The following is a 23,866-nucleotide window of genomic DNA, read 5'->3' as shown; positions in this document are numbered from 1 at the left end:
TTGTTGAATATTATTGAATCATTACCTGGGGGAGTGGGTGGGCAGGTAGGTAGCTGGGTAGTGTACAATGGTTAAGAGCACTAGCTTTGGAGTCACACAGACCTGGAGTTAAATCCCTGTCGGAACTTTCTAGTTCTGTCACTTCATTGTTGTGAGCCCATTTTCCTCATCAGCATGATAGAGATAATAATACCTCCCTCACAGGACTGTTGTAAGGATTAAATGAGATAAAATATGTGCAGCATCAAACCTACAACCTAACATATAATAACACTCAATAAATAGTTATTGTTATTAATGGACAGATAATGGATAACTGGATCGATGGATGGATGGACAGATGGATATAGGGACATATAAACCAATAAATAGATGTAGAGATGGATAGGAAGAAGGAACTCCATGGAGGCCAAAAGGGCCAGGGCCAGAGGACCTACTGAGTGGTATACAATCTTGATCATAGCAGGGAAGAAGGCCGGAGACAGGGCAAGGCCAGGCTGGTGTCACGATGGGGTAGATACAGGCCCAAACAACAAACTGTGCTAGTGTCCTACTAGAGATAACTAATGACTCGTCACTTGTACATGGCCCTGATTTAATTGGATCCTGGGATCCCTGTCACACACAAGGGGACACTGAAGCTCAGAAGTGTTAAGCAATTTGCCCAAGGTCTCACAGCCAGTAAGAGGCACCTCTGTTGAATTCTGCTTGAAGGCTCCTCTGCGTCTTGGTCACTAGGAAATGGAAGCCCTTCTACTGGGGGTGCAGGGAGGAGAAGGGCGGGACACACGTGTGTACACACAAACACCTATACACATGTGCATACTCTTCAAAGTCTCAGCCTCCATTGCCATTTGTCACTAGAATTACCCTCACCCTTATTTTAACCCTCCTCATTCTTAAATCAGGCACCAGGCAGGCAAGCCTTGCCTTCGTGGTCTGTAAAGAAGAGATCACGGAGATGGGATTTGAACAAGCAGAGAGGCAAGAATGGAAGGCACAAGCAACAGAACTAGGACAAAACCAAACAGGCCGAGCCAGAGAGTCAGTCACATGGTGGGAGTTCCAGGGCCGGATGGGCGTGGTGATCTTGAAAGGGAGGGCTTTCCCTTTGAAGGAGACCCTCAATCTCCATATGTCCAGTTCTGTGCCAGGCGTCACTATGGAAGATGGCAGAGAAGGAGCAGCTGTGCCGGCCATGGAGTTGCCTGCTCCCGATGGTCAGCAGTTCCCAACAGAGGGGGGCAGCAGAGGGCTGATCTGGGACCCCTGGTACCCGAGGCCTTGGTCCAAGGCTTGAGGGCACCTGGACTGGCCAGACTTGGCTCAGACAGGGAAAGGCTACCTGGCTTGACCTCTCCTCTCTCCTCAGCATGACGATCGCCCTCACAGCCCACAGTCACTTCCTGTTGGAGCCTCCTGTTTTCTGGGGAGAAAGGTATTCTAGCAGCTCAGAAGGGGAAAGGGACCCTCTGGAGGTCACACAACTAGGGAGCCTCCAGGTAGCACCTGACCCTCAGCCCCACTCTGCACTGTTCACCCCTTTGAGCTGGAGCTGCCATGGGCAAGGCTGAGGATAGGGCAGGGCCCCCTCCGCTCCCTGCTCTCCTCCTGCTTCAGGGGACACCTGCGGCAGGCGGAGAAGTGGAGGTGGCAGGCGCCGCAGCGACTGAGGTGGCGGGAGGGAGGTGCGGTAATGAATGTGGACGGGAGGCGGAATGAGCGATCCATCTTTGCATGGGTGGGGAGGGGGCTGCGGGCGTTCCCCCCACACACTCACACACTCAATCAGGCGCTGTCAGACCTCCGGCCGCCTGGCATTTTGGTGAAGAATCTCTCAGCTAAAAATTGTTGTCAGTCCCATTTCCTCGTTATCAGTGCAAGGGCTGAGGCAGCGCCCGGGGATTAGCAGGAGCAGCGAGCGCCCGCAGCCGCCATCCACTGCCGATAACACTGGGCCTCCCGCCTCACCTCCCCCATTCATCATCTTTAGCACTGACAGCCCGTCCCAGTCCCTGTCCCCATCCCCTCATGCTTCCCACGTCTCCCCACTATGCTGCTCAGCCTGGCTCCTGACCTCCCTGGGGAGCTAGGCCTCCTGAAGTGGGACAGGATTCAACCTAGGCCCGCATGACCTGGACCCACCTGTGGCAAAGGGCTTGGCCAGGTATGAGGTGGGGGGTCATGAGCAGGAGTGAGGAATACTCAAGGAGAAGATGGTTTCTGACAGCCTGCCCCTGGTGGGCTCCGTCTGCCTACCTGTGATGCTGGCAGCGATGATTCCTGCATTGGATGGGCAGCTGGCCCAAAGATTTCCGGAGGCCTCTCCAGCCTGAGATGGACTCCCAGATTCTGGGAACTGTGGAAGAAAAGAGACTGAGGATGCCCCCCTCCCAGGCCTGGGAAGAGTAGGGGGTTGAGGACTTCATTCCCACCCCCACAAGACCACAGCCCCCTCCTCTTGGCCATCCCCAGCGGTTTTATGGCCCACTTTATGGCCACTGTAATGGCCCAGGTCAAAAGCTTCAGGGAGCTGTATTCTGGGAATTATGCAAACGAGGAGCAGGCCCAGGGCCAGAGTATGGATTTTGTCATTAAACCTGGGCAGGCCATGTCGTTAGTGCAGTAAAACCCACGTCATGACCACAGGTCTCAATATAAAATTATAGGGAACACAGCGGGGGAGGGGAAGCAGGGGGCCCATGGCCGTGCTGACACCTGCCACTCTAACCCCGGAGAAAATGGAGATGGGATGGAGGGCATAGACTGTGGGATCCCTCAGCTGATCCCTGTCAGTGCTGTTCCTGAAGCTGGGAGCCAGGAAAAGGGCCCATTGTCCCGATAGGGAAACTGAGACCAAGCTCAGAAAAGTGGCAGATCCCTGCGGCAGCAAAGCAGATGAACTGAGAAGAGCTCTATGGGAAGGCTGTGTCTGGCCCCAGGCTTGGAGAGAGGACTCTGGGCTGAGAGCCAGATTTGTGTCTCCGGCTGAAAGAGGCTGAAATCCTGATATTTCCACCTTGGCTCAGCCCCCGTGCCCCGCATCCTCCTCTTCCTCCAGACTCCTCTCTTACCATTTCGCCCCTTATGCCCTAGGCCCTGCCTCAATGATCTGTTTCAACAGCCTTGTCAACTCTCCCTTACTGTCCTTCAGGCCTCCCGTGAAACATTGCGTCCCCCTGGATCCTACCAACCCTCCTCTGGCCCCTTCCTGCCCGCCCCCCCCGCCCCCCGCCTGCCCCCCAGCTCACCTGTTCATGCTTCCCTCAGCCCTGCCAGGGGCTGCACTGACTGCAAACACTGACTTGCTTTTTTGGCTTTCCTGCTAGTTTGTGATCTCCTTGAGGCCAAGAATGTGTTTTATTTATCTCTGAGCCCCAGTTTCTCCTAGAATAAGACCTGATGTAGAAAAATTGTCTAATAAATGTTTGCTGAATGAATAAATAAATGAAGCAATGAGATCAAGAGCCAAGTACAGAGGTCCTGGTCCAGTTCTGAGCCTCAGTTCCTCCATCTGTAAAATAAAGATAGTGGCCTGGGGAATTTCGAGGGTCTCTCTCACCTCCGAGATTCCCTGGCTGAGTGAAGTTAGGGGGAGAGCTGAGCCTAGAATCCTCATCTCCCAATTCCCAGACTAGGGCCCCATCTGCTGCTCTTACTCAGAGCTGCCTTCCAGCTGTCCCCTGAGCATATGAGGCACAGCCACCAAGGCACATGATCAGTAGGGCCCCTTCCTCTCCTCAGAGACCCAGCCACACAGACTAGAGCCACATCCACCCCACCTGGTACACGCAAAGCCTCCACAGCTGACATCCCAGCTCTATGAAGGTCATCTAGCTTCTAGGACAATCTGCTCTTCATTCCTGCCTCTCTTCCTTCTCTTCCTCTCTTGCTTCATCATTAGGCATCTAGTCTGTGCCAGGTCTGTTTTCAATTGTCTATAGACATAAACATGGACAAGAAATGGCCCCTGCCCACAAGGAGTTCATAACTCATTCACTCATTCATTTGCTCTCATTCTCTGCCTGGAACACTCCAAGGTGTAACTTACTTTTCATTTCTTTGGTTAAGCCTTCTCTTTTTTCCACTCCTGAAAACACACACCCAGAATGAATTCCTCCCTCCTTTGACCTCTCAGATGACTCAGTCTGGGCACCCAGGAGAGCTGTGATCATCCTCAGTCTTGTGTCAAAGGGAGGTGAGTTTTTGTGCTCAGCCTGAACTGGGAGCTCCCTTGGGCATAGGGTTGCTAGATTTAGCAAATAAAAATACAGGACATCCAGGTAAATTTGAATTTTAGAAAAACCATTAATAATTTTAGGATAAGTATGTCCTGTGCAATATTTGGGACATACTTATACCAAAAAATTATTCATTATTTATCTGAAATTCAAATGTAACTGGGTATCTTGTATTTAATCTGCCAACCCTACTCAAGCAACCATCTTGGTCATCACTGGCCTTTCTCCTTCTGAAAGCTGATTTTGACCCTCTCCGAGCACGAATGGGAAGAAGAAGCAGGGAGAAAGATCCATGCTTAAGCTAAAGAAGTCCTTTCTACAGTCAGAGTTTACATGGGTAGGGAGGGATGTTTCCCAACCCCACGCCTGTAAGCAGAGGCCAGGGGAGCATTGGTGGGGACAGTGACAAGGGAGGAGGTGTAGGCATCCCCAGGGCAGTGCACAGGCAACCTTGAGGCTCCCTCCTAGCATGGGGTGTTCTAGTTACCATCAGTGACAGAGTTGGGAATGGAGTTTGGGCTCCCGGCTGGCCCCAACACCTGCAGAGCCAGCGCTGTACCCACATGTGCCTGTGTACTGGGGGCACACAATTTGAAGGGCATTTTGGAGGAGGAGAACCCAGAATCTGTTAGAGTCGCAAGAGGCCAATAAAGTTATCCAAGCCAGAGGTAGTGAAGACCTGAACATGGAGAAGATAGACTCCAGGAACATTGAAGAAGCAGAACAGAGAGGACCTGGTGATTAAATGAATGTGGGAGGAGTGGGAAGGCAAGGGAAGGGGCCTAGGGTGAGGCGAAGGTTACTTGCTTTGGTGACTAGGTGCACGCAAGTGTCATTAACTACAATGGACACTGCTGAAAGAGGAGCAGGTTTAGACGGGTGAAAAAGCTGAAGAGCCCGATTTGGGGTTGTTGAGTTCAGATGTGTATGAGACATCCAGGCATTGATGTCTATTAGGTGCTTGAATGTAGGGGTATGGAGAAGGCCGGAGGAATCCGGGGTAGATACAGAGTCTGGAGTCAACAGGGCACAGGCGGGAGTTAGGGTCATAAGAAGGAACAAGATGGTCCAGCATGCAGAAGGAGGAGAGAAGAGGCTGTGGAAAGAACCCCGGAGAAAAGTGAGGAACTGGAAGTGAACACTGCCCTGGAAGTCACCTGGGTCCTTTTGGTCTTTCCTACTTGACTGTGAAGGCCTCAAGGGCAGGGCCTAAATCTGATTATGTTCAGTGTCCTACTGCTGTGCTCTGCGCCTGGCTCAGAGTAGACATCAGACAATGTTTGTTGAATGACTGCAGGAATGAATCCCCTTTCTCCCTCTTTTCTTCCTTCTTCAGATTTGGGGAGTGTGGAAGCAGTAAGGAAAGGAGAGACAGAGGGGGCACTGGATATCCCGGGTGATGGTATGATTAAACCAAGACCTTCTTCACTAACCTGTGTGAAATGAAGTAATCAAGGTTTGCTTCCACAGAGCATCGATTGTGTCCCGATAGATTTCTGAGAGGGGCAGCTGGCTGAGGAGGTGCTGTTCATGGCCACAGCCTCTGGAGCTGCAAAGAGGAGTGATGTTTATGGGCTCTGAGACCCTCAGGCTCACCCCTCCTCCAGACTGAGAAGCCCTAGGAGGCAGCAGCAGGCTTGGGTTGGAGGACTGGAATGCTGAGTTTCCCTCCGCAGACTGTGCCAGCTTATATGTCTGTCTCTTCTCCTTCCCTCACCAGGTAAGAAAAAGGCAGCTGCATTGTTTGACAGCCAGGCCCCTATTTGCCCCATCTGCCAGGTCCTGCTGAGGCCCAGCGAGTTGCAGGAGCATATGGAGCAAGAATTGGAACAGCTGGCCCAACTGCCCGCCAGGTAAGCCACCTACCAGGGGAGCCTGCTTGCCAGAGGATTCTACTCAGGGTTCCCACCACCATGTTCCAGGAACAGCCGCCTGACCCACACCCCAGTCGCTCAGTAGGAGACGAGGATCTGCCACCATGCTCCTCTACTCTGCTCCAGTTCTCAGATCCCCCAGCTGAACGGTGCTGCCCTTCTCTTCTTGCTCTATTTTGGGAGATGCGAGGAGAGTAACCCCTCTTCAGTATTCAGCCTCAAAAGGGCACAAAAGGAGCTGGAAAGGGGATGAGCCACTGCCACAGGCCCTGCACTGCCATGCTGAGCCTCAGGGCAGGGTGACAGAAAGCAGGGCCCGGGCCTGGCCACCCCATCAGAAGTGCAGCCTGGTGCTGCCATCCGAGAGAGGAAGCACTACCCTCTCTGTGAATCTCAAGGGCTAACAGGTGCCGATCTTGAGAATGTGCCCAGCCGTGTCCCCCGCTGCTCCACCCCACCTCCCTTGTCTCTGCCTGAAGGACTGGGCAGAGCCCCCTGGACAGCCTCATGGAGGATCCAGATTATCAAAGGGAGCAGAGGAGGGGTGTAGCAAATTACTCCAAGTCTCAGCAGTTTAAAGCAACCATTTCATTATACTCGTGGAATCGGTGGGGTCGGGAGTTCTGATGGAGCACGGCGAGGATGGCTCACGTCTGCTCCAGGATGTCTGGGGCTCCAGCTGGGAAGACTTGATGGCTGGGAGCTGAGATCCTCTGGAGGCGCCTTCACTCACATGTGTGGTGGCTGCTGCTGGCTGTCAGCTGGGACCTCAGCTGGGGCAGTGACCAAAGCTCCTACACTTGGCTTCTCCATGTGGCCTGGGCTTTCTCATAGTATGGAGCTTCAGGACAGCTGGACTTCTTACATGCAGCTTAGGGCTCTAAAGCAAATGTTCCAGCCAACAAGATGGAAGCTGGATCATCTTCTATAACCTAGCCTCAGAAATCGCTTAAGGTCACTTCCACTATACTTTATTGGTCGAGGCAGTATTAGCCCAGCCAGATTCAAGGGGAGCGGACATCCTCCCCACCTTTTGATGGGAGAAGTGGCGTATTCTTCACATTATAGAAGAGCATGTGGGATGGGAGAGATGGTCGCAGCCATCTTTGGAAAATACGTCTGCCGCAGGGAAACAGCCTGCCCCACTACTCCTGATCCCACTTCAGACTTGACTGATTCTCCTTCCTCCTACCCTCTCCTCTAATCCCAAAGGGATCCAAAGGTGAATGAGAAATGGCCCCGCCCTCAGAAGTCCATAATCTGAGAGCAAGGAGAGCCAGGCAATAGAAACCCTGAGGGCTAGAGACTGCTCTGTGGGAAGAAGTGAAGCTGTGGGACCGTCGAGGAGGCGCCCAACCCAGCTCAGAGCAGCGAAGGCCTCCTGAGGGAGGTGAGGCCTGAGCTGAACTTTGAAGGAAGAAATATTAGTTATCTTTTGCTGTGTTACAAATTACCCCAAAACCTAGTGGCTTAAAACAACAAACATTTATTATCTCACAGTTTCTGTGGGTCATCAGTTCAGAAACAGTTTAGTTGGGTAGTTGTGGGTAGTTCTGGCTTCTGGCTCAGAGTCTCTCATGAGACTGCAGTCAGGATGTCAGCCAAGGCTGCAGCCATCTGAAGGTTTGACTGGGACTGCAGGATCCGTTCCTAAGATGCTCATTCACGTAGCTGTTGGCAGGAGGCCTCAGTTCCTCGACACACGGATCTCTCCACAGGGCCGCTTGAGTTTCCCTATGACATGGCAGCTGACTTCCCACAGAGCAAGTGATCCAAGAGAGAGGCTAAGGAGGAGGCCAAAATGTCTTTTATGATCTAATCTCAGAAATCATATCCTATTGCTTCCAGGATATTCTATTCTATTCATTAGAAGCAAGCCACCATGGGGGCCTGCCTGGTGGTGCAGCAGTTAAGTTCGCACGTTCTGCTTCTCAACGGCCTGGGGTTCGCCAGTTTGGATCCCAGGTGTGGACATGGCACTGCTTGGCATGCCATGCTGTGGTAGGCATCCCATGTATAAAGTAGAGGAAGATGGGCACAGTTGTTAGCTCAGGGCCAGGCTTCCTCAGCAAAAAAGAGGAGGACTGGCAGTAGTTAGTTCAGGCTAATCTTCCTCAAAAAAAAAAAAAAAGCAAGTCACCATGGGCCAGCCCCGTGGCCCAGTGGTTAAAATCGCACGCTCCGCTTTGGCGGCCCAGGGTTTCGCCAGTTCAGATCCTGGGCGCGGACATGGTACCACTCATCAGGCCACAGTGAGGCAGTGTCCCATATGCCACAACTAGAAGGACCCACAACTAAAAAATATACAACTATGCACTGGAGGGATTTGGGGGAGAAAAATCAGGAAAAAAAAAAAAAAAGAAGATTGGCAACAGTTGTTAGCTCAGGTGCCAATCTTTAAAAAAAAAAAAAAAGAAGCAAGTCACCATGTCCAGCCCACAATCAAGTGAGGAGAATAAAATAGTCTATAAGCGAAGAATATCGAAGAATTTGTGGGAACACTTAAAACTACCACGATACTATACTAATGCTAATAATAATAATCCTGAAGACTTACTATGTGCCCAGTACTTTATATTGCATTAATTTATTTTATCTTCACCACAACAACTTTCTGGAGTAGCTAATAATTATTAACTCCATTTTACAAATGAGGAAACTGAGGTACAGAGGGGTTAAGTGACCTCTCTAAGGCTGTAAAGTGGTAAAGATTCAAACCCAAGCCATCTGACTCTAGTGCCATGCTCTTAACCACTGTCCCCCCACCTCCGCCACACATACACACACACACACACACACCTGGGACTAGCCTAGGAGAGGCAGAGAGTGAAAGAAGCATCCTTCTGCAGTTGAGTTCCATACCTTGGCTGTCCAGGAGGCTTTCTGGGTAATTTGCTTCAATGGAGGACTTCCCTCTACAGGAACAGAGAATAGACGCAGTCATGTGGAGGGACCTGCAGCGCCTTGTAAAAGCAGTGCACCCCTAAGGGTCTATGGGGTGCCCAAATGGGAACCCAAGCTCTCTTTCTGCCTCCTCAGGGGGGTCCACACTGCAGCCTAGTCCCGGTGGCCCCACCCCTGCACTGTCCAGGACATCCACTTCCACCCACAGAAGTGTTCCACCCCCACCCATGACCCTGCACCAATCGCTCCTCGCCTACATCCTCCCAGAGCATCCTCTACTTCCACACCCTTACCCCCATGTCCATTTCCCCACCCAGAGCCCCCACGTCTGCTCCGCCCCTCACGGCTATGCCTTGCGTCCCCCACTTCTGTGCCCCTCACGTCCAGGCCCAGCCCAGCACCCCTAACCCCTGGCACGCCCCCCTCCAACCGGTGTCTGACAGCCGGACAGCGGGATCTGCACAGCAAGTGAAATTCCCGTCGGATCGATAAAGCCGAAGCGCTGGCGGCGACGGGTCGATGGTTTTATCTGTCTCGGCCCCGCCGCGCCCGGCGCGCTGACAGTCCGACCGGCCGGCAAAGGCGTTCAAGGGCAGCCGCGCCCGCCGCCCCCTCCCTTTCCCGCTCTGCCCTCCCCTCCCTGCGGCCGCTGCGCCCACCGGACTGCAGGCTGGACCGGCCCGCTGCCGCCCTCGTGATTTATCTGGATTTTTAATTGGAAAAAATTTGCGAATTAATTGATTTCAGGAACTTGCCAATTAACATTGTAATTGGGTGCGTGATAAATTCCCAAGGAGCGTGTCAGCTCCCTCCGGGCTGAGGGCTGTGCGCTGCCTGGGTAGCGCAGGGAGGTCCCCAGCCTTGCCTGCCCTTGTCCCGCCCCTGCTGGCTCTCCGGGAGGCAGAAGGAAAGCGGAGGAGGTTGGGAAAAGATGTGGCACCCTGGCTCCTGAGACCCCTCTCCCTCCTCCACTCCCTGCTATCAGCTCCCTGAGCTGACAGGGACCTTCGACCAGCCATTTTACAGATGGGGAAACTGAGTCCTCCAGGAGGGCAGAGCTTGTGTGTGTATCACTCAGAGTGTCCTGGGCAGAGCCCAAATGAGGGCATCCCCCATTCATGGCATGCAGCCAGAGGCTTCCTCCCCAGCTCTCCAATCCTCCCCTTTCCCTTCCGCTCTATGCTCGCTTCTCCTCTCGGCTCCCCTCTTTTCTTCCCTCTCCTCTTCGCTCCAGCTGTCCCCTTCCCTCACTTACCCTGCCTTTGCCTCCCTTGCCCTCCCTCCCCTCCCTCAGCCTAGCCAGCTCCTCAGTCTGTGGGTGCCTGTCTATCACCTGGGTCCTTCTCTCCCACCTGGCTGCTCCTGGAGGAGCTCTTCAGGGTGGGCCTGGTGTTGTGCTTCTGCCTCCGTCTGCCTCCCAGCACAGAGCAGGCCCCCTGGAGCAAGGTGCTATTTCAGACACACCCAAGAGCTCACACAGAGAAGCAGGGACCTTCCAGCTCCCAAACTAGGGCTGGCTGGTTTTCACGGACACAGGCGCAAACACGGAACACAACAGCCAGGCACACACACACCCACATTCCAACACACACAGTTATGAGCACACACACACACGCACACACACACACACACACACACACACACACACACACGCCCTGGAAGAAGCCCTTCCCACAGATGCTCATTCCCCAGGCACATGGACACACAGACGGCTACAGGAAGAAGCGTCACTTTTCAAAGCACTTTTACATTCAAGATTGTAGGCTGTGCCCACACACCCTCCCTCACCCCAGTCTCTGCCTTTCACCTTCTCAGTCCTGCACCGGGGCTCCAACAGACCCCAGGACTGGGCTAGTTAGAACCAGGAGAGCAAAGTTAGATTGAGGACAGATAGTGGAGGACCTTCGATGCTGGAGGGTTGCCCTGGATGTAGCGGGGGAATTAGAACATTGATCAGAGAGCTGAGCTGTAGAATTGCTCTGGAGACCAGGAGAAACAGGGAGGCAAGTAAGGAGGTTGCGCAGAGTCCAGGGGCTAGGTGATGAGGCTGACCTAGGACAGTGGCAGTGGCAGTGGGAACAGAGAAGAGGGAATGATGAGAGACTGGTGGAGGAAAAGCAAGAGAACTTAGCTGATTACTTGTGGGGTACTTACTAGAAAGAGTTTTCTGACTTGGGTGATGATGGCAGAGAAGCAAGTATCTGAGGGAAGGAGGACAACTGGGCATGCTAAGCTAAGATGTCTCAGGGATGGTGAGGGGGTGGAGACTGGAAGTGTACAGACAGAAAGGCAGAAATATTCACAGGGGCTGTAGATTGAAGGGCAGGTTGGGGGTGGCTCCCAGACTTCTCTGTGGCCCTCAGACAGGACTTTCCACCCAGAGAAAGGAAAGAGCCTTGGACATGGAGGGGCTGCACAGAGCTGAAAGTGGGGCATGGCTTGGCAGGGCCTGAACTCAGAGACCTTTTCTGGGAGGTTTCCAGAGCCACTTCAAGATCTGGCCTCTAGGTTGGGAAACCAGAGCTCTCGTCAGTGCTTTAAAAGGGCTGGAAGGAGCCAGAGGGAGGCTGGGTGACTCTGGAGGAGAGGCAGGGTGTGGAGATGGCAGTGCCCCCACCCCCACTTAAGCCTTATTTAAGGCCGGCCTCGGTGTTTGGTTGGGTAATGAACTAGATAAACAATTCCCCAAATAGATTAAAACGAAGTGTAACTTACAAAGGCGGCTGGTGATGATGGTTTATTCCCGGGCAGCGCACCATTTCTTTATTTCCAAGGATAATTCAGTGTAAATCACCTTAATTAAAAGTGTCAGCCCAGCCCATGAATATTGTACTTAGGAACGCGTTTCCTGGGTCCCAGTTATAATTTAAAACCCATGGATCACTAGGCAGCGAGTGACTGAGAAGGGAGGAAATCGTTGGGGGTGGGCTGTGGAAACAGGGAGGGACGGAAGACAGAGCAGATGAGCTGGGCGGGAGCCCGGCTGCTTGCAGCTCCTGGGTTCTAGCCTCTCCTCTCTAAGGTGGCCCCTTCGCCAGACTCCTGTCTCTAGGACACCAAGCACACGTGGAGTTGATCAGGTTGTTGGAGAAAAGGTAGGGCCCGGGTGCTGGCTCAGAGAGAGGGAAGGAGTCTAGGGTAGTACCAGCCCAACTCCAGGGAAAGGGAAGAGGGTGGCCGGGAAAAGATTCAGAGGACTGGCAAAAAGAGAGGCTGGACGTTCTGACCCGAAATGTCCCCATTTCTACTCACCAGCAGAGTAAACTAAAGCCCAGAGTCAGCAGAACCCTCCCCAAAGCAGAGAGAGAAACAGAACTCAGAGCTCTGCCCTCCATCCTAGCCCCTGAGTATCTTTAGGGAGGCACCATGGGCGATGGAAAAGCAGTCCTTCAGACTTGGTCAGACATGAACTCAAATCCCAAACTCAGCACGGACTGTGTGAGCATAGAGGTGTCACTTAACCTCTGTTAGTCAACTTTGTAAAGTTTTCGTGAAGATTTAAGAGATGGCACACATAAGGTACCAGCCCATGCCTGACACATGTGGTGGGTGCACAAGAATTGTTCATTCCTTCCTCTTCTGTTCCAACCTGATCCCGCTCAGATAATACTCAGACCTCAGTCCAGGGGCCCAGGGAGAACAGCATTGTACAGCAGATGCCTCATTTCTGTACCTATCAGTCCAGCACGGTGCCCGGCCCAGTGGTAATGTCAGTATTTGCTGACTGAGTGAGGGAATGATGAAAGCAATGAACTCACAAACGAGTTGCTCCTCAAGAGCAGCTCAGTTTCCTCTCTGTATCCCCAATGCTAGATCAGGGCCTGGCACGGAGCAGGAACCCAGGGACCATTTATGAACAAAATGTAACTGAATGGAACCTGGACTGGCTGTCCTTCCCAGTCTGTGATGCCCCTCCTGTGTGATGAGACAGGCAGACAGCTCTGCTTTTACACTCAGACCTTGGCCTCACCCTGCTGCCGAGTCTGGTGGCCCCTGCACTGTGATATACGTGTCTATTTGTGTGGGTATGTGTCCACATGTTTCTGCATTTGTGGGTATGTGAGTGTCTGGGTGTGTGTTGGTGCACATGTGCGTCTGGATCTATGCACATGTTTATGTGGATGTTGGTGCATGACTTCATTCAGGTCTGGGTGACTATTGTGAATGTGCCTTTATGGACATGTCTCTGGGAATAAGACTCTGTGCTTGTGCATCTGTGTGACTGTGGATAGAATTCTAGAGACACAGTGGATAGGATATGTGTATATTTGCCTTTATACCAGGGTTTCTCAACCTCGGCACTATTGACATTTGGGGCTGGATAATTCTTTGATGTGAGGGGCTAGCCAGTACACTGTAGGATGGGTAATCTCCTCTACCCACTAGATGCCAGTAGCAAACACTCTGCCCCCAGTTAGGACGATCGAAAATGTCTCTAGACATTGCCAAATGTCCCCTGGGGGCAAAATGGCCCCAGGTGAGAACTGCTACTTTATCCAAATCTGCCTATGCCTTTGCTCACATATTGGGTGTGTCTATGTCTGACCTTGTGGGTGTTCCCTGTGTATGTGCCCGGTGAGTCACTGTGTGCCCTGTGTGTCCTGCCTTGGATGTGTGTCTGTGTGTCTTTTGTGCTTTATTAATCTCTGTGGGTGTGCTCTACCTGTATAGCTTGTTTGTGTGTCTGTGCAGGGCCCCTAGGTGAATGGGCTGTGTCTGCCTTTTGCATGTATCAGCCAGCATCTCTGTATGCATGTATTTGTGTGTGTGTGTGCGTGTGCACCTGCGTGAATGTATGAGCACAGATGTGGTGAGCATAGTGGGGGCAGCAGGGAGGGAGGGACAGGAACAGGGATATTAATGTTTCTGAAGTGGATCTGATTTGATACGTCTTGTTCCATTGTCAGCATCTGTTTAGCGGGGATTTGTAATACTTTGTGGCTCTGGATCACTCATGCTTAGCGCGGGATGTGGCCTTGCATACCAATTTTGTTATTAAACACAGTCCTCGCCTCCCCCACAGCCCATCCATCACCTCCCGCCCCCGCCCCCGCCTGCTCCGAGCCACCCACCATATTTCAGGGCCCAGCTCCCGCCCGCCTGCCGCGCCCGATGCCGGAGGGCCTGGGGCTGACAAATTGAATCAGGGGGAGATCATTCCTGGCCTAACGCAGTTTGCAGCGTGTTGGAGGGAGAATTGACAAGAGCCATGTCAGCTCCATCACCCCAATCCCATAGGAGCTAAGAGCAGGCTAGGGATGGGGGTGGAGGAAGGGGGCATCCAGTACAGGCAGAATCCTCAGGCCTGATACCAGGAGTCAGGTAAAGCTCCTTCCCTCAGATCCATCAGGGAGCCTACGATGCCTGGTGTCTGTACCCCCTCCCAGGAGCCAGCTCTGGCCGTTGGCCCCTGAGGGAGGCTGAGCTAGGCAGGGCCAGCTGGGGTTGACTGGACCAGGTGGAGCTTGGCTGAGCTGGGCTGGGCTGGGCTAGGCTGGCTGTGCCTTCTCTCTTTGGGGTCTTCTTGATAGTCTACTCTTGCATGCCCTGGGCAGTCAGTGGAGTGGTCACCCTGTTCTCTTCTTTCTTGGCAGCAAGAATTCCCTTCTGAAGGATGCCATGGCTCCAGGCACCCCCAAGGTAGGTGGACAATTGTCTGTTTTCCTCCTACTCATCTGAACCTAGGCCCACCCGGAACTGGTTCCTCTTGAGAAAAAGGAACTCTTCCTAGATCCCCAACTATCTCCAAAGTTTGATAGTCAGCCTGAGATCTAGGCTGCCCTGTGTGCTTGAGAGTGTGTGTGTGTGTGTGTGTGTGAGTGTTTGTGTGTGTGTGTGTGGCCTGGGTGTGAGCCAGAGTATGCTCATCTGACTTCCTTCTCGTCCAGTCAGGACAGGGCTCAAAGGCAAGAATGACCTGGGGGGTGGGAGACTCAGACACTAAGGCTGGGGAGACTTGAAGAAGGAAGGTGACCTGTAGCAGGTAAAGGAAATTATAGAAGTGCAGGTCAAGACATATAGTGCAGGGCCTTAGAAGCCAGACCATGGGTGTGTATGTGTGTGTGTGTGTGTGTGCGCGCGTGTGTGTATACTTTGTCTTGGGGGTAATGGGGAGCCAGGGAAGATGCTGGGCTCATTTGAGGAGACAGCCTGCCCTTTCTGAACAGACACAATGGGAGAGAGTCTTGAAAGCATGAGATGGAGAAAGGAAGAGTGAAGGGCAAGTAGGTGGCTCAAAAGAGGCACCAGAGAGGCCTCAGCACGATAACGTAATTTGCACCAGGAACTCCCATAGGCGGCCACAGAGGCAGATGGTACTGCTTCCCCAAAGGTGATGATTTTGAGGGAGTGGGGACCTGGGGAGAAGGACTAAACCCTCACTCACTGAGTGTTCCCTTCCCCCCCCTCAGTAAGGAGGCATGCTTTCTTAAGAGTTCTCCCAGTGACTTGTAAAGGCAGGAATCCCTAGCCCTTTTTATAGGTGCGAGGAGTGAGTACTGAAGCTGCCGAAGAGAATGAAATCCATCAGGGAGAGTGTATGGAGAGACCAGAGCAAAAGCCAAGAAGACAATCTGGGGACTCCTGCACTAGGGTCAAGATAAGGTACCAGAGCCAGGAAGGGACAGAGGGGGAACAGTCACAAGACAGGAGGAGCACAGGAGAGCATGGTATCCCAGACTCCCAAGGGAAAACAGTTCCAAAACGTAAGGGGTGGTGAGCAGGCAAATAGAGAAGGGCTGGAGAAGGAGGCCATTGTATGTAGAAGTCTTAAAGACAGTGGTGACCGCTGAGAGGGCAGTTTTGGGAAAAGGAGCCAGGGTGACCATATTACCTCCAGGGGTTGGCCCCACTCCCCTGAAGGCCTTTAAAAAGGTTGGCAGTGAGGGGCTGGCCCCGTGGCCGAGTGGTTAAGTTCACGCGCTCCGCTGCAGGCGGCCCAGTGTTTCATTGGTTCGAATCCTGGGCGCGGTCATGGCACTGCTCATCAAACCACGCTGAGGCAGCATCCCACATGCTACAACTAGAAGGACCCACAACGAAGAATATACAACTATGTACCCAGGGGCTTTGGGGAGAAAAAGGAAAAAAATAAAATCTTAAAAAAAAAAAAAAAAAAGGTTGGGAGTGGACTTTGCACCTTCATTCAGGAAATTGCTCAACACAGCAAGCTGGACAGAGGAGGCTCAGAGAACCCAGCCCAGCCTTGGGTTGGTGCAGGCCCTAGCCAAGGAAGCAAAGCCCTCCCAGCCCTAAAGAGAAAAGGTCAGGGTGCCAGGCAGCTGTGCATCATAGAGGAGAGAGCCAGCCTGCAGCATTCAATGGTTGTGGTTAAGGAAGGTAGGTCATGGACAAGCTGCCAGGTGGGCCACCACAACCAATGACACCTGAGCATGACTGGCAGGCCTGGAGATTGGACCCCAGTGAGGTCTAAGGACAAACACAGACACAATCCATGTCCATACCTACATCCCCACATACACAGGTGCACACACACACCTAGATCAGGATACTCACACAGGAAGCCTTAAACACATGCAGATTCCCACAACCACCAACACAGGCATACTGATAATCAGACTCAGAGGCCAGGGCCACTGCTCACCCACTTCCAGACATGCACTCACACCCCCAAAGCTGACCATTCCAGGGTCTATGCTCTGCCTTGACCAAGGCTTTAGGGAAGCAGGTCATGGGCAGAAGAGGCATAAGGTAGAAGGTTCAAGCAAGAGACTGAGAGGACAGGGAGTAGGAGGGAGGGAGGAGGCAGAGAGGGCTAGGGGGCCTTAGACAAGATTGATGGCCTCGTTGCCATTAAGAAAAAAATTAGCCGGTGGCGGCTATCATATTAAAGGGTGAAGAAGCCGTGAATTATTTTCTTAAAGATCTTATCGCTTACAATGATAATTTTACCTTCCAAAAGGCCACTTTTAATGAGGCGAAGAGCCAGGCAAAAAGTCATGATTTAATGCTGGGATTTTTTTTTCAAAACACATTTTACTGCTTTTTGGTCCATGTTTAAAAAGCGCCAGTGACCTTTTTTTATTCCGCTTGCCCCAGGTGTAATGCCGAGGCCTCTCAGGGCTTCTAACCTAGAGAGAATGAGAGAGAGAAAGCACACAAGCGTGAGCTTTCTCATGGTGGGGAGCGAGGGCCCACATTGTTTCCCTTCCTCAGCATCCTCCTTGGGACCAGAGAAAGAGAAAGACGTTGCCTAAAAGCCCACCTCTTTTTTGAGCTGGAGCAGAGTCACCCACGAGGCCTCTCACTGGGCCTGAGTGGTTGAGGAAGGGGCTCTAAGTGGCAGGGATGCCCACCCCAGGCCCTTCCCAGCCTCTTCTCTCCTCTGGCTCTTGGGGTGAGGCCAAGTCAGGGCTCCCTGCCAGACCAGCAGCCGCCCCTCCCTCCCAGGGCCCTTGCCTGAGGATGTGCGGCATGGCCACCGCATGCGGATCACATCCTAAGGCTCAGTCGGAGATGAAGGATAAATGGCTGCTCCATCTTTTCCAAATTGCTTTCTTTGGGCTGTCACTGGCGATTTGGCATGGTTTTCTAGGCTGGGGAGGCCTCCTAGGGAATTGTATGCTTCCGGCTCAGAGCTGTGCAGGCTGGAGAAGGCGGGGGGAGGAAGTATGGATTGCTTTCAGGCCTCCAGGCCCCCAGTTTGCAGCTGAACAGGCCTTGGCAAGAGCCGGCAAGAGCAGGCTGAACGTGCCATGTGGTATTTAGAATTGTGGTGCTCGTACACAATTTAAAGCAGACAGTTTATTAATCTAAACTGCGGGCGTATGTAGAAGAGGCCGTGCGGGATTGACATGGGGGGATTAGTTTTGCTGGGGTTTTTGCTGGGGTCATCGCCGCAGCGCAGGGATAAGTGGACCCAGTGTACATCCCTAGCTGTACATAGGAAACTCATACATGCTATTTAATTTACTGTCTCCGTAGCAGGGCTGCCATCAGCCTGTATTAGGGGCAGGCAGGGCAGCAGGTATGTGGCTTTACCCCCACCCCTTCAGGGGGGTCCCAGAGTCTCTGCTCGCTAAGGGAAAACAAAGCATGTATCAACTCAGCCCACTGAGAGTGGACTGTGAGTCCTGGCCCACTGGGGCAGAGATTAGCTGGGGTCTAGAAGGTCTGGACCCTCTTAGGGGGTCTCTACCCATCCCTGGAATCAAGTCATCCTCTCCCACAACCACACTCCCAGGGCCTGACCACACCCACCAGGGCCAGTCAGAAACTCAAGAGAGGTCCCTCTGTCCTTCTGCCCTCCTCCTCTCTGCCTGTCTCTCAAAATCCCCATAGGACTGGGAACCCTAGGGGACCGACTATAGGTCTCATTCAGCCTGAGGCCACATGTCCTTTTTCTTCTTCCAGTCCCTCCTGTTGTCTGCTTCCATCAAGAGGGAAGGAGAGTCTCCGACAGCGTCACCACACTCCTCTGCCACGGACGACCTGCACCATTCAGACAGATACCAGGTGAGGAGGGTGGGAGAGGTGTGAGCAGGAAGCTCGCTTGGATGAGAACCTAGAGGATGGGCCAGTGCGAACTCCTCCCTCCTCAGGCTGTGACGGGAGAAGCCTGAACTGTGCTTGGTTCCCTCTGTGTCTAATGCCCCATACTGAACCCAGAAGGCACAGGTGTCAGGGAGTGGGCCTTAAATAGACAGACTTTAGGGAGTGATGCCAAGGTCCCCTGGGCTCTGGTGGCCTCTGAGCACCTCTGAAGCATCGCATCCATCGGGAGGTATCCTATGGGGTGGGTTTTCATGAATGGCCCAGAGACCTAGCCCAGAATCACCTGAAGACTTCCGACTTCAAAGCTAGGATCCCTCGAACAAATACCTATTCAGTCCTGCAAAATGGTGGTATCAGACCCAGAGACAGAGAGAGAGGGGCAGATTTGTCCATGAGGGCCTTGGGTGAGTAGGAGGGGAGTAATCACACAATCCTAAGGGATCACAGCAGGAGCAGGGCCCACAGGTAACATCCCAGCTCTATATGGACCTTCTTTGGGTGGGAAGGAGAAAGAACTTCCCCCAGAAGCTTCTGTCTGAGGAGAGACAGAGCCTTGCCTTTGGGAGCCCCAGTCAGATGGAAGAAAACAGGGCCCTGCTCCAAGAAACATTCATCTAAATAGCAACAGGGCTTCTCAGGGAGCCCCCATGTGAAAAGGGAAAAACGGCCCTGACTCAGCAGCGCTGAGCTGATGCCGAAAGACAAGACAGCAGGGACCTATAATCTAGCATAGAGAACCAGGGGCCATGCTGGCACACACGAAGGCTTTGTTGGAATCGAGGTGTTCTCTTTGGGCACCCTTTCCTCCCAGCTGACAGAGCCCAGCATTGGGGTGCAGAGCTTGGAGAGTGGAGTACCAAGGGTGGGCTGGACACCAGCCTCCACTGGCAGCTCTCCACTGGATGCCTTTGTATGGGACCCAAAGTGCCAGCCCTGAGGAGGGATCCCTGCCCTGATGAACCCTGGTTTGAGAGAGGCAGCCCAGTCCAGCCCCTAGGGGACACTGCCCTCACTCGGACAACCCCGGTTTAGGTGGAGAAATGACCCAACACTAGGGAATTCTGGTCTGATAGGGAGACAAGGCTCTGTCCCAGAGAGTTCCACTCCAAAGGGATAGACAGAGCCCTGCCTTCAGAGGCCCTTCCTCTTACTTCAGCCACAGCCTTCAGCCTCACCATCTACTAAACTAGGAAGAGTAACTGCCAGGCTTAGGCCAGGCGTGCTGGGCATGGCACCAAAGCCTTCTGTGATGTAGGTTCCACCTGGATTTCCAGCTTCTATTCCCAATACTGCCCTCTGTGAATCCTGTGGGCCACGCACACCAAATTAATGCTAACCACTCCCCAGCTATGCCATTCCTTTCTTGCCTCCACATTTTTACACATGCTGTTTCTTCTAATGGGACTATTTTACTCCACAACATCAAATTTCTATTTATCCTTCAACATTCTGCCTAAACACCATCTCCTCCAGGAAGCCTTTCTGGATTAGCTATCTTTTCTCATGACCCCTGTGTGTCCCTGTTATTGCCCTTATCATCCTCTTTTGTGATCACCTGTTTAGGTATGTTTCTATTATCTACTGGTACATAACAAACCATCTCAAAACTTAGTGGCTTAACACAGTTTATTATTTCTCATGATTCTGTCAGTTGACTGGGCCTTTCTTTACTCATGCAACTCATTCAACTGGAGTTCTAGCTGGGCTAGAAAGTCCAAAATGGCCTCACCACATGTCTGGGAGATGGGGCTGTCTTGCTTCTCTTCCATGTGGCCTCTCATCCTCCAGGGTGTTAGATCAGCTTCCTTACTTGGCAGTCTCAGGGCAGTGTCACACCAAGAGGGCAAAGGCCAAAGCTGCAAGGGCTCTTGAGGCCTAGACTCTGAAACTCACACATCACCTGGCAAAGCAAGTTGCAAAGCTTGCGCAAACCCATAATCAAGGGAGAAGGAAATGCAGCTCTTGATAGGAGGAGCTGCAAAGGATTGTGGCCATATTTAATCTCTCACAATAAGCCTGCCTCTTCCACTAGACCTGGAGTTCCTCGAAGGCAAGGACCCTGTCTTATCCTTCTTTACTCCCTTCCTTTACTTGAACATTCATCTAGTACTCACTCATGTTCAGCCCAGTGTCCTTGCATTCAAGGGGTGAGATCTGCAATAGGTAATTAGAGCCCAGCGTTTTAAGTGCTATGACAGGGTATAAATAAGTTTCTAGGATAGCATGTGGAAAGAGGGGGAAATCAGAGCAAGCTTCACAGAGGAGGTAATGACTGAACAGGGTTTCAGAGGATGAGTAGGAGTTCACTTTGGGGGACAAGGAAGATGGTATTCTAGATCAAGGTAATACTATGTGCAAAGGGTATAAAGGTATAACACAGAATGATGTATGTGGGGACCTGCTAGCAATTTGGTTTTGTTAAAATGTAAAACACAAGGCAAACCGGTAGGAGGTAAAGCTGCAAAGTACCCCAGGGATTAGCTGGGTATCTCATCCCCTGATCTTTAGGCAATGCCTGGCATGTAGTAGTTACTCAGTTACATAGGATTTTTTTCAAAAGTCATTGAACTAGGCCTTGAAAGCAAGCGGTATTGGTTTCTGGTTTGGATTCCCATTTACTTAGCCCCTGCTGGGTTACCTAACCCTCTTAACCATTACCTCACTTTACCCTCACAGCAACTGTGCAGACTAGGATTGACTGCCCCCAATTTATTGCTACAGGAACAGGCCTAGAGAGGGGGAGTGACTTTTCTAAAAACATATAAATTATGAGTAACAGAATCAGGATTTGAACCAGAGTCTGTCTGGCCCTGAATCCTAGATTGTTTCCCAGCCGTGCACTGGCTCAAGGGCTTCCTTCATATTCTCCTCCCTTTCCCACTGATATCTGCTCCCTGGTACACCTTGTGCTGGGTAAGTGGATAAAGATGACCCCCCCCCCCCAAGTGGAAGGGACAGATATGTAAAGGGAAGCCAAGGGACCATGAAAACTCAGAGAAGGGAACCAACTCAACCTTGGGGTGAAAGTGAAGCCTTCCCATAGTCCTGAAAGGATGAACAACAGTTAACCAAGCAGGGCATATGGGGGCATGGAGGGTAATGTAGCCCAGAGTTTAGAGCATGGAGCCCTCAAAGAGCTATAGTAGCTCTGCAAAGCTGTGTCATGATGGCAAAAGGAACGAGCAGGAGTGGCAGAAGAATCTGGAGAACACAGCAGGTAGAGAAGGCCTGCATGCTATGTCACAGATCTCCTAGATGGAGAACCTTTGAAGACAGGGGGTGGAGAGGGGACATGACACTGGGGGCGGGGGGGGGGGGGGGGGCACGATGACACAAGGTCAATTTTGCACGATGCAAAGATCACACTGTGTGTAATGTGGAGGATGGGTTCCAGAAGAGAGACAGCTGCAAATTTATAGAGCTCATAAAATTATGAACTAGAGCAGTGACATTCAAGATAGGTACAGCCATTGAAGAAACACTCAGGAATGACTTGCCTATGCCAAGTGCTGTGCTGGGTTCTGGGTTCACCCATATGACTCATAGGTGACCCCAAGCAGTCAGTCCACCGATAAAAATGTGTATGAGCTATAACGAGGGTAGGGGTGGAAAGACTCTAATGGGAGGAAAAGGTCTTTTTCCGTTAAGCCTGGAAGGATGAGTAAGAGACGCCCAGAGGTAGAAATGAAAAGATTTAAGAGACCTTTAAAGGTAGACTCCCTGGGATCTAGAGGACTGAGTGTGAGGAATGAAGGAGGGTGGCGTCAAGGACGACTCTCAAGTTTCCGGTGTGGGCACACCCGAGTGGACAGTGGTATCCCTTATGAATGGAGAACCCAGGAGGAAGGAGCCTGTTTGAGGGATGTCGAGCTCCACCTTGGCCGCGTGAGTGTGTAGTGCCTGTGGGAGCTCCAAGGGATGTCCAGCAGACAGCTGAAATGTTAGGAGTCCTCTCACAAAGGGAGTGCTGAAGGGCTAGGGGCGGGGGGCGGGACAGTTGGGACATGCGGTCGGATCACCCACAGGCGATCAGGAATTCCGATGCCTTCTCCCCAGCAAAGCGCCAGCCTCGGCGCCGCTGCCCTAGGACAGCGGTCTCCGGGTCGGAAGGAGCCCCGCGCTGGGCGGGCGGGTGGAGGGGGTGGGAGGACCCGGGAGCCGCTAAAACACGGGCGGGTATGCTCCGCGGGCGGCAGGAGGGACCCCAGGGCGGCCCCAGCGGGGCGCTACAGGAGCGCGAGCAGCTGTTTCCTGGTCCCGGTCCGGCCGCCCCCCACACCGTGAACTTTCACCCCGAGCGCGCGACGGCGGCGGGTCACGTGATCAGGGCCAACATGGCCGCCGCCGCCGCTGGGAGCTGAGGTGCCGCCGCCGCCGGGCAGCCGGGGGGAATCCGCCCGCATCGCCCCCTTCGCCGGCCGGGCGGCCGCGGGGCCCGGAGCGCCGGAGGCCGGGGCTGGGGCGGCACCGCGCCGCGGCCACGGGGTCCCGTTAGAGCATCCCCGGCGGCTATGCCGAGGGCCCGGAGCGGCCGGCGGAGCAGGGGGGCCGGCGGGAGGGAGGAAGTAGGTTTGTTTACGGGCTGTCCGGGGCGGGGCAGGCCTGGACCGGGGTCCGGCGCTGGGGAGGGGGCCCGGACTCCAGGCCGCGCCTGACACTCTCTCCTCTTTTTTTGCATCTGCCCGGGATTTTCTCCCAGACCTTCCTGCGAGTGCGAGCCAACCGGCAGACCCGACTGAATGGTGAGTGTCGCCCGGCCCCTCCCTCCGCCCCACCCCCGGCCTCCTCCCTCCTCGCTGCCTGCGGCTCCTGGCTTGCCTGGGTCTCTTCGACGTTGAGGCCTGTTGGCTTCGTTGCAATCACAGTGCCTGACAACGTGCTAACTAAGGCGGCTGCCGTCAGTTTCTCTGTCTGTCCAATGGAGGTTATGGTTCCCACTCTTGGCGCAAGCCTCTCTAAAGGCCCTGAAGAACCCTGGGGGGGCAATAAGTACCAGAGAATGAGGAACAAGCTACACAATTCCACTCGGGAGCTCAGCTTTGAATTTGCAGACTGCTGGGACCTCACTGTACAAGCCGGCAGGGCGCTGAGAATGTTTTTCTTCCAGTTTTTAATCAGCGCCCAGTAGTGTGAATACAGCCTCTCTGCTGAGACTTGACAATGCAGTGAGATCTGGAGTTCCCACGGCAACAGGAACTAACTCATCCCAGCGCTCTTTGAGTTATCAGTCGGCCTACATTTCACAAAGGTGATCAGCGTGGGCTCGACAGCTCTTAGAGGCCTTCTCTGAAAGCACGCCATGGATGCACTACCTGGCGGCCCCCCTTTCGGATT

At 53.1% G+C, this 23,866-nt stretch overlaps 1 protein-coding gene and 1 long non-coding RNA gene across 12 annotated transcripts in view; one reads left to right on the top strand and one right to left on the bottom strand.

Annotated features, from left to right (window-relative positions):
- Positions 1-23,866, top strand: part of RNF220 (ring finger protein 220) — a 218,842-nt gene that overhangs the window by 176,632 nt on the left and 18,344 nt on the right. For 9 of the 11 annotated variants that reach the window (XM_023631348.2, XM_023631355.2, XM_023631352.2 and 6 more), the window contains exons 3-6: positions 5,962-6,094; positions 14,614-14,659; positions 18,392-18,493; positions 23,232-23,274. In XM_023631348.2, the coding sequence (XP_023487116.1) occupies positions 5,962-6,094; positions 14,614-14,659; positions 18,392-18,493; positions 23,232-23,274 (324 nt within the window). Of the gene's footprint in view, positions 1-5,525; positions 5,644-5,961; positions 6,095-14,613; positions 14,660-18,391; positions 18,494-22,857; positions 23,098-23,231; positions 23,275-23,866 lie in introns of those variants that run through there. The other 2 variants (XM_070260089.1, XM_070260090.1) reach the window with 2 other exon arrangements.
- On the bottom strand, positions 7,579-10,508 carry LOC138923163 (uncharacterized). The gene is made up of 3 exons (XR_011436393.1): positions 10,372-10,508; positions 8,978-9,030; positions 7,579-7,899 (listed from the first exon to the last, which is right to left on the bottom strand). It is a non-coding gene; the product is annotated as an uncharacterized lncRNA (long non-coding RNA).

Source organism: Equus caballus, chromosome 2, assembly GCF_041296265.1.
Source record: "Equus caballus isolate H_3958 breed thoroughbred chromosome 2, TB-T2T, whole genome shotgun sequence".
NCBI classification, from domain to species: Eukaryota; Metazoa; Chordata; class Mammalia; order Perissodactyla; family Equidae; genus Equus; species Equus caballus.
The sequence above is the reverse complement of the archived record's forward strand: the minus strand, read 5'-3'. Positions and strand labels throughout refer to the sequence as shown.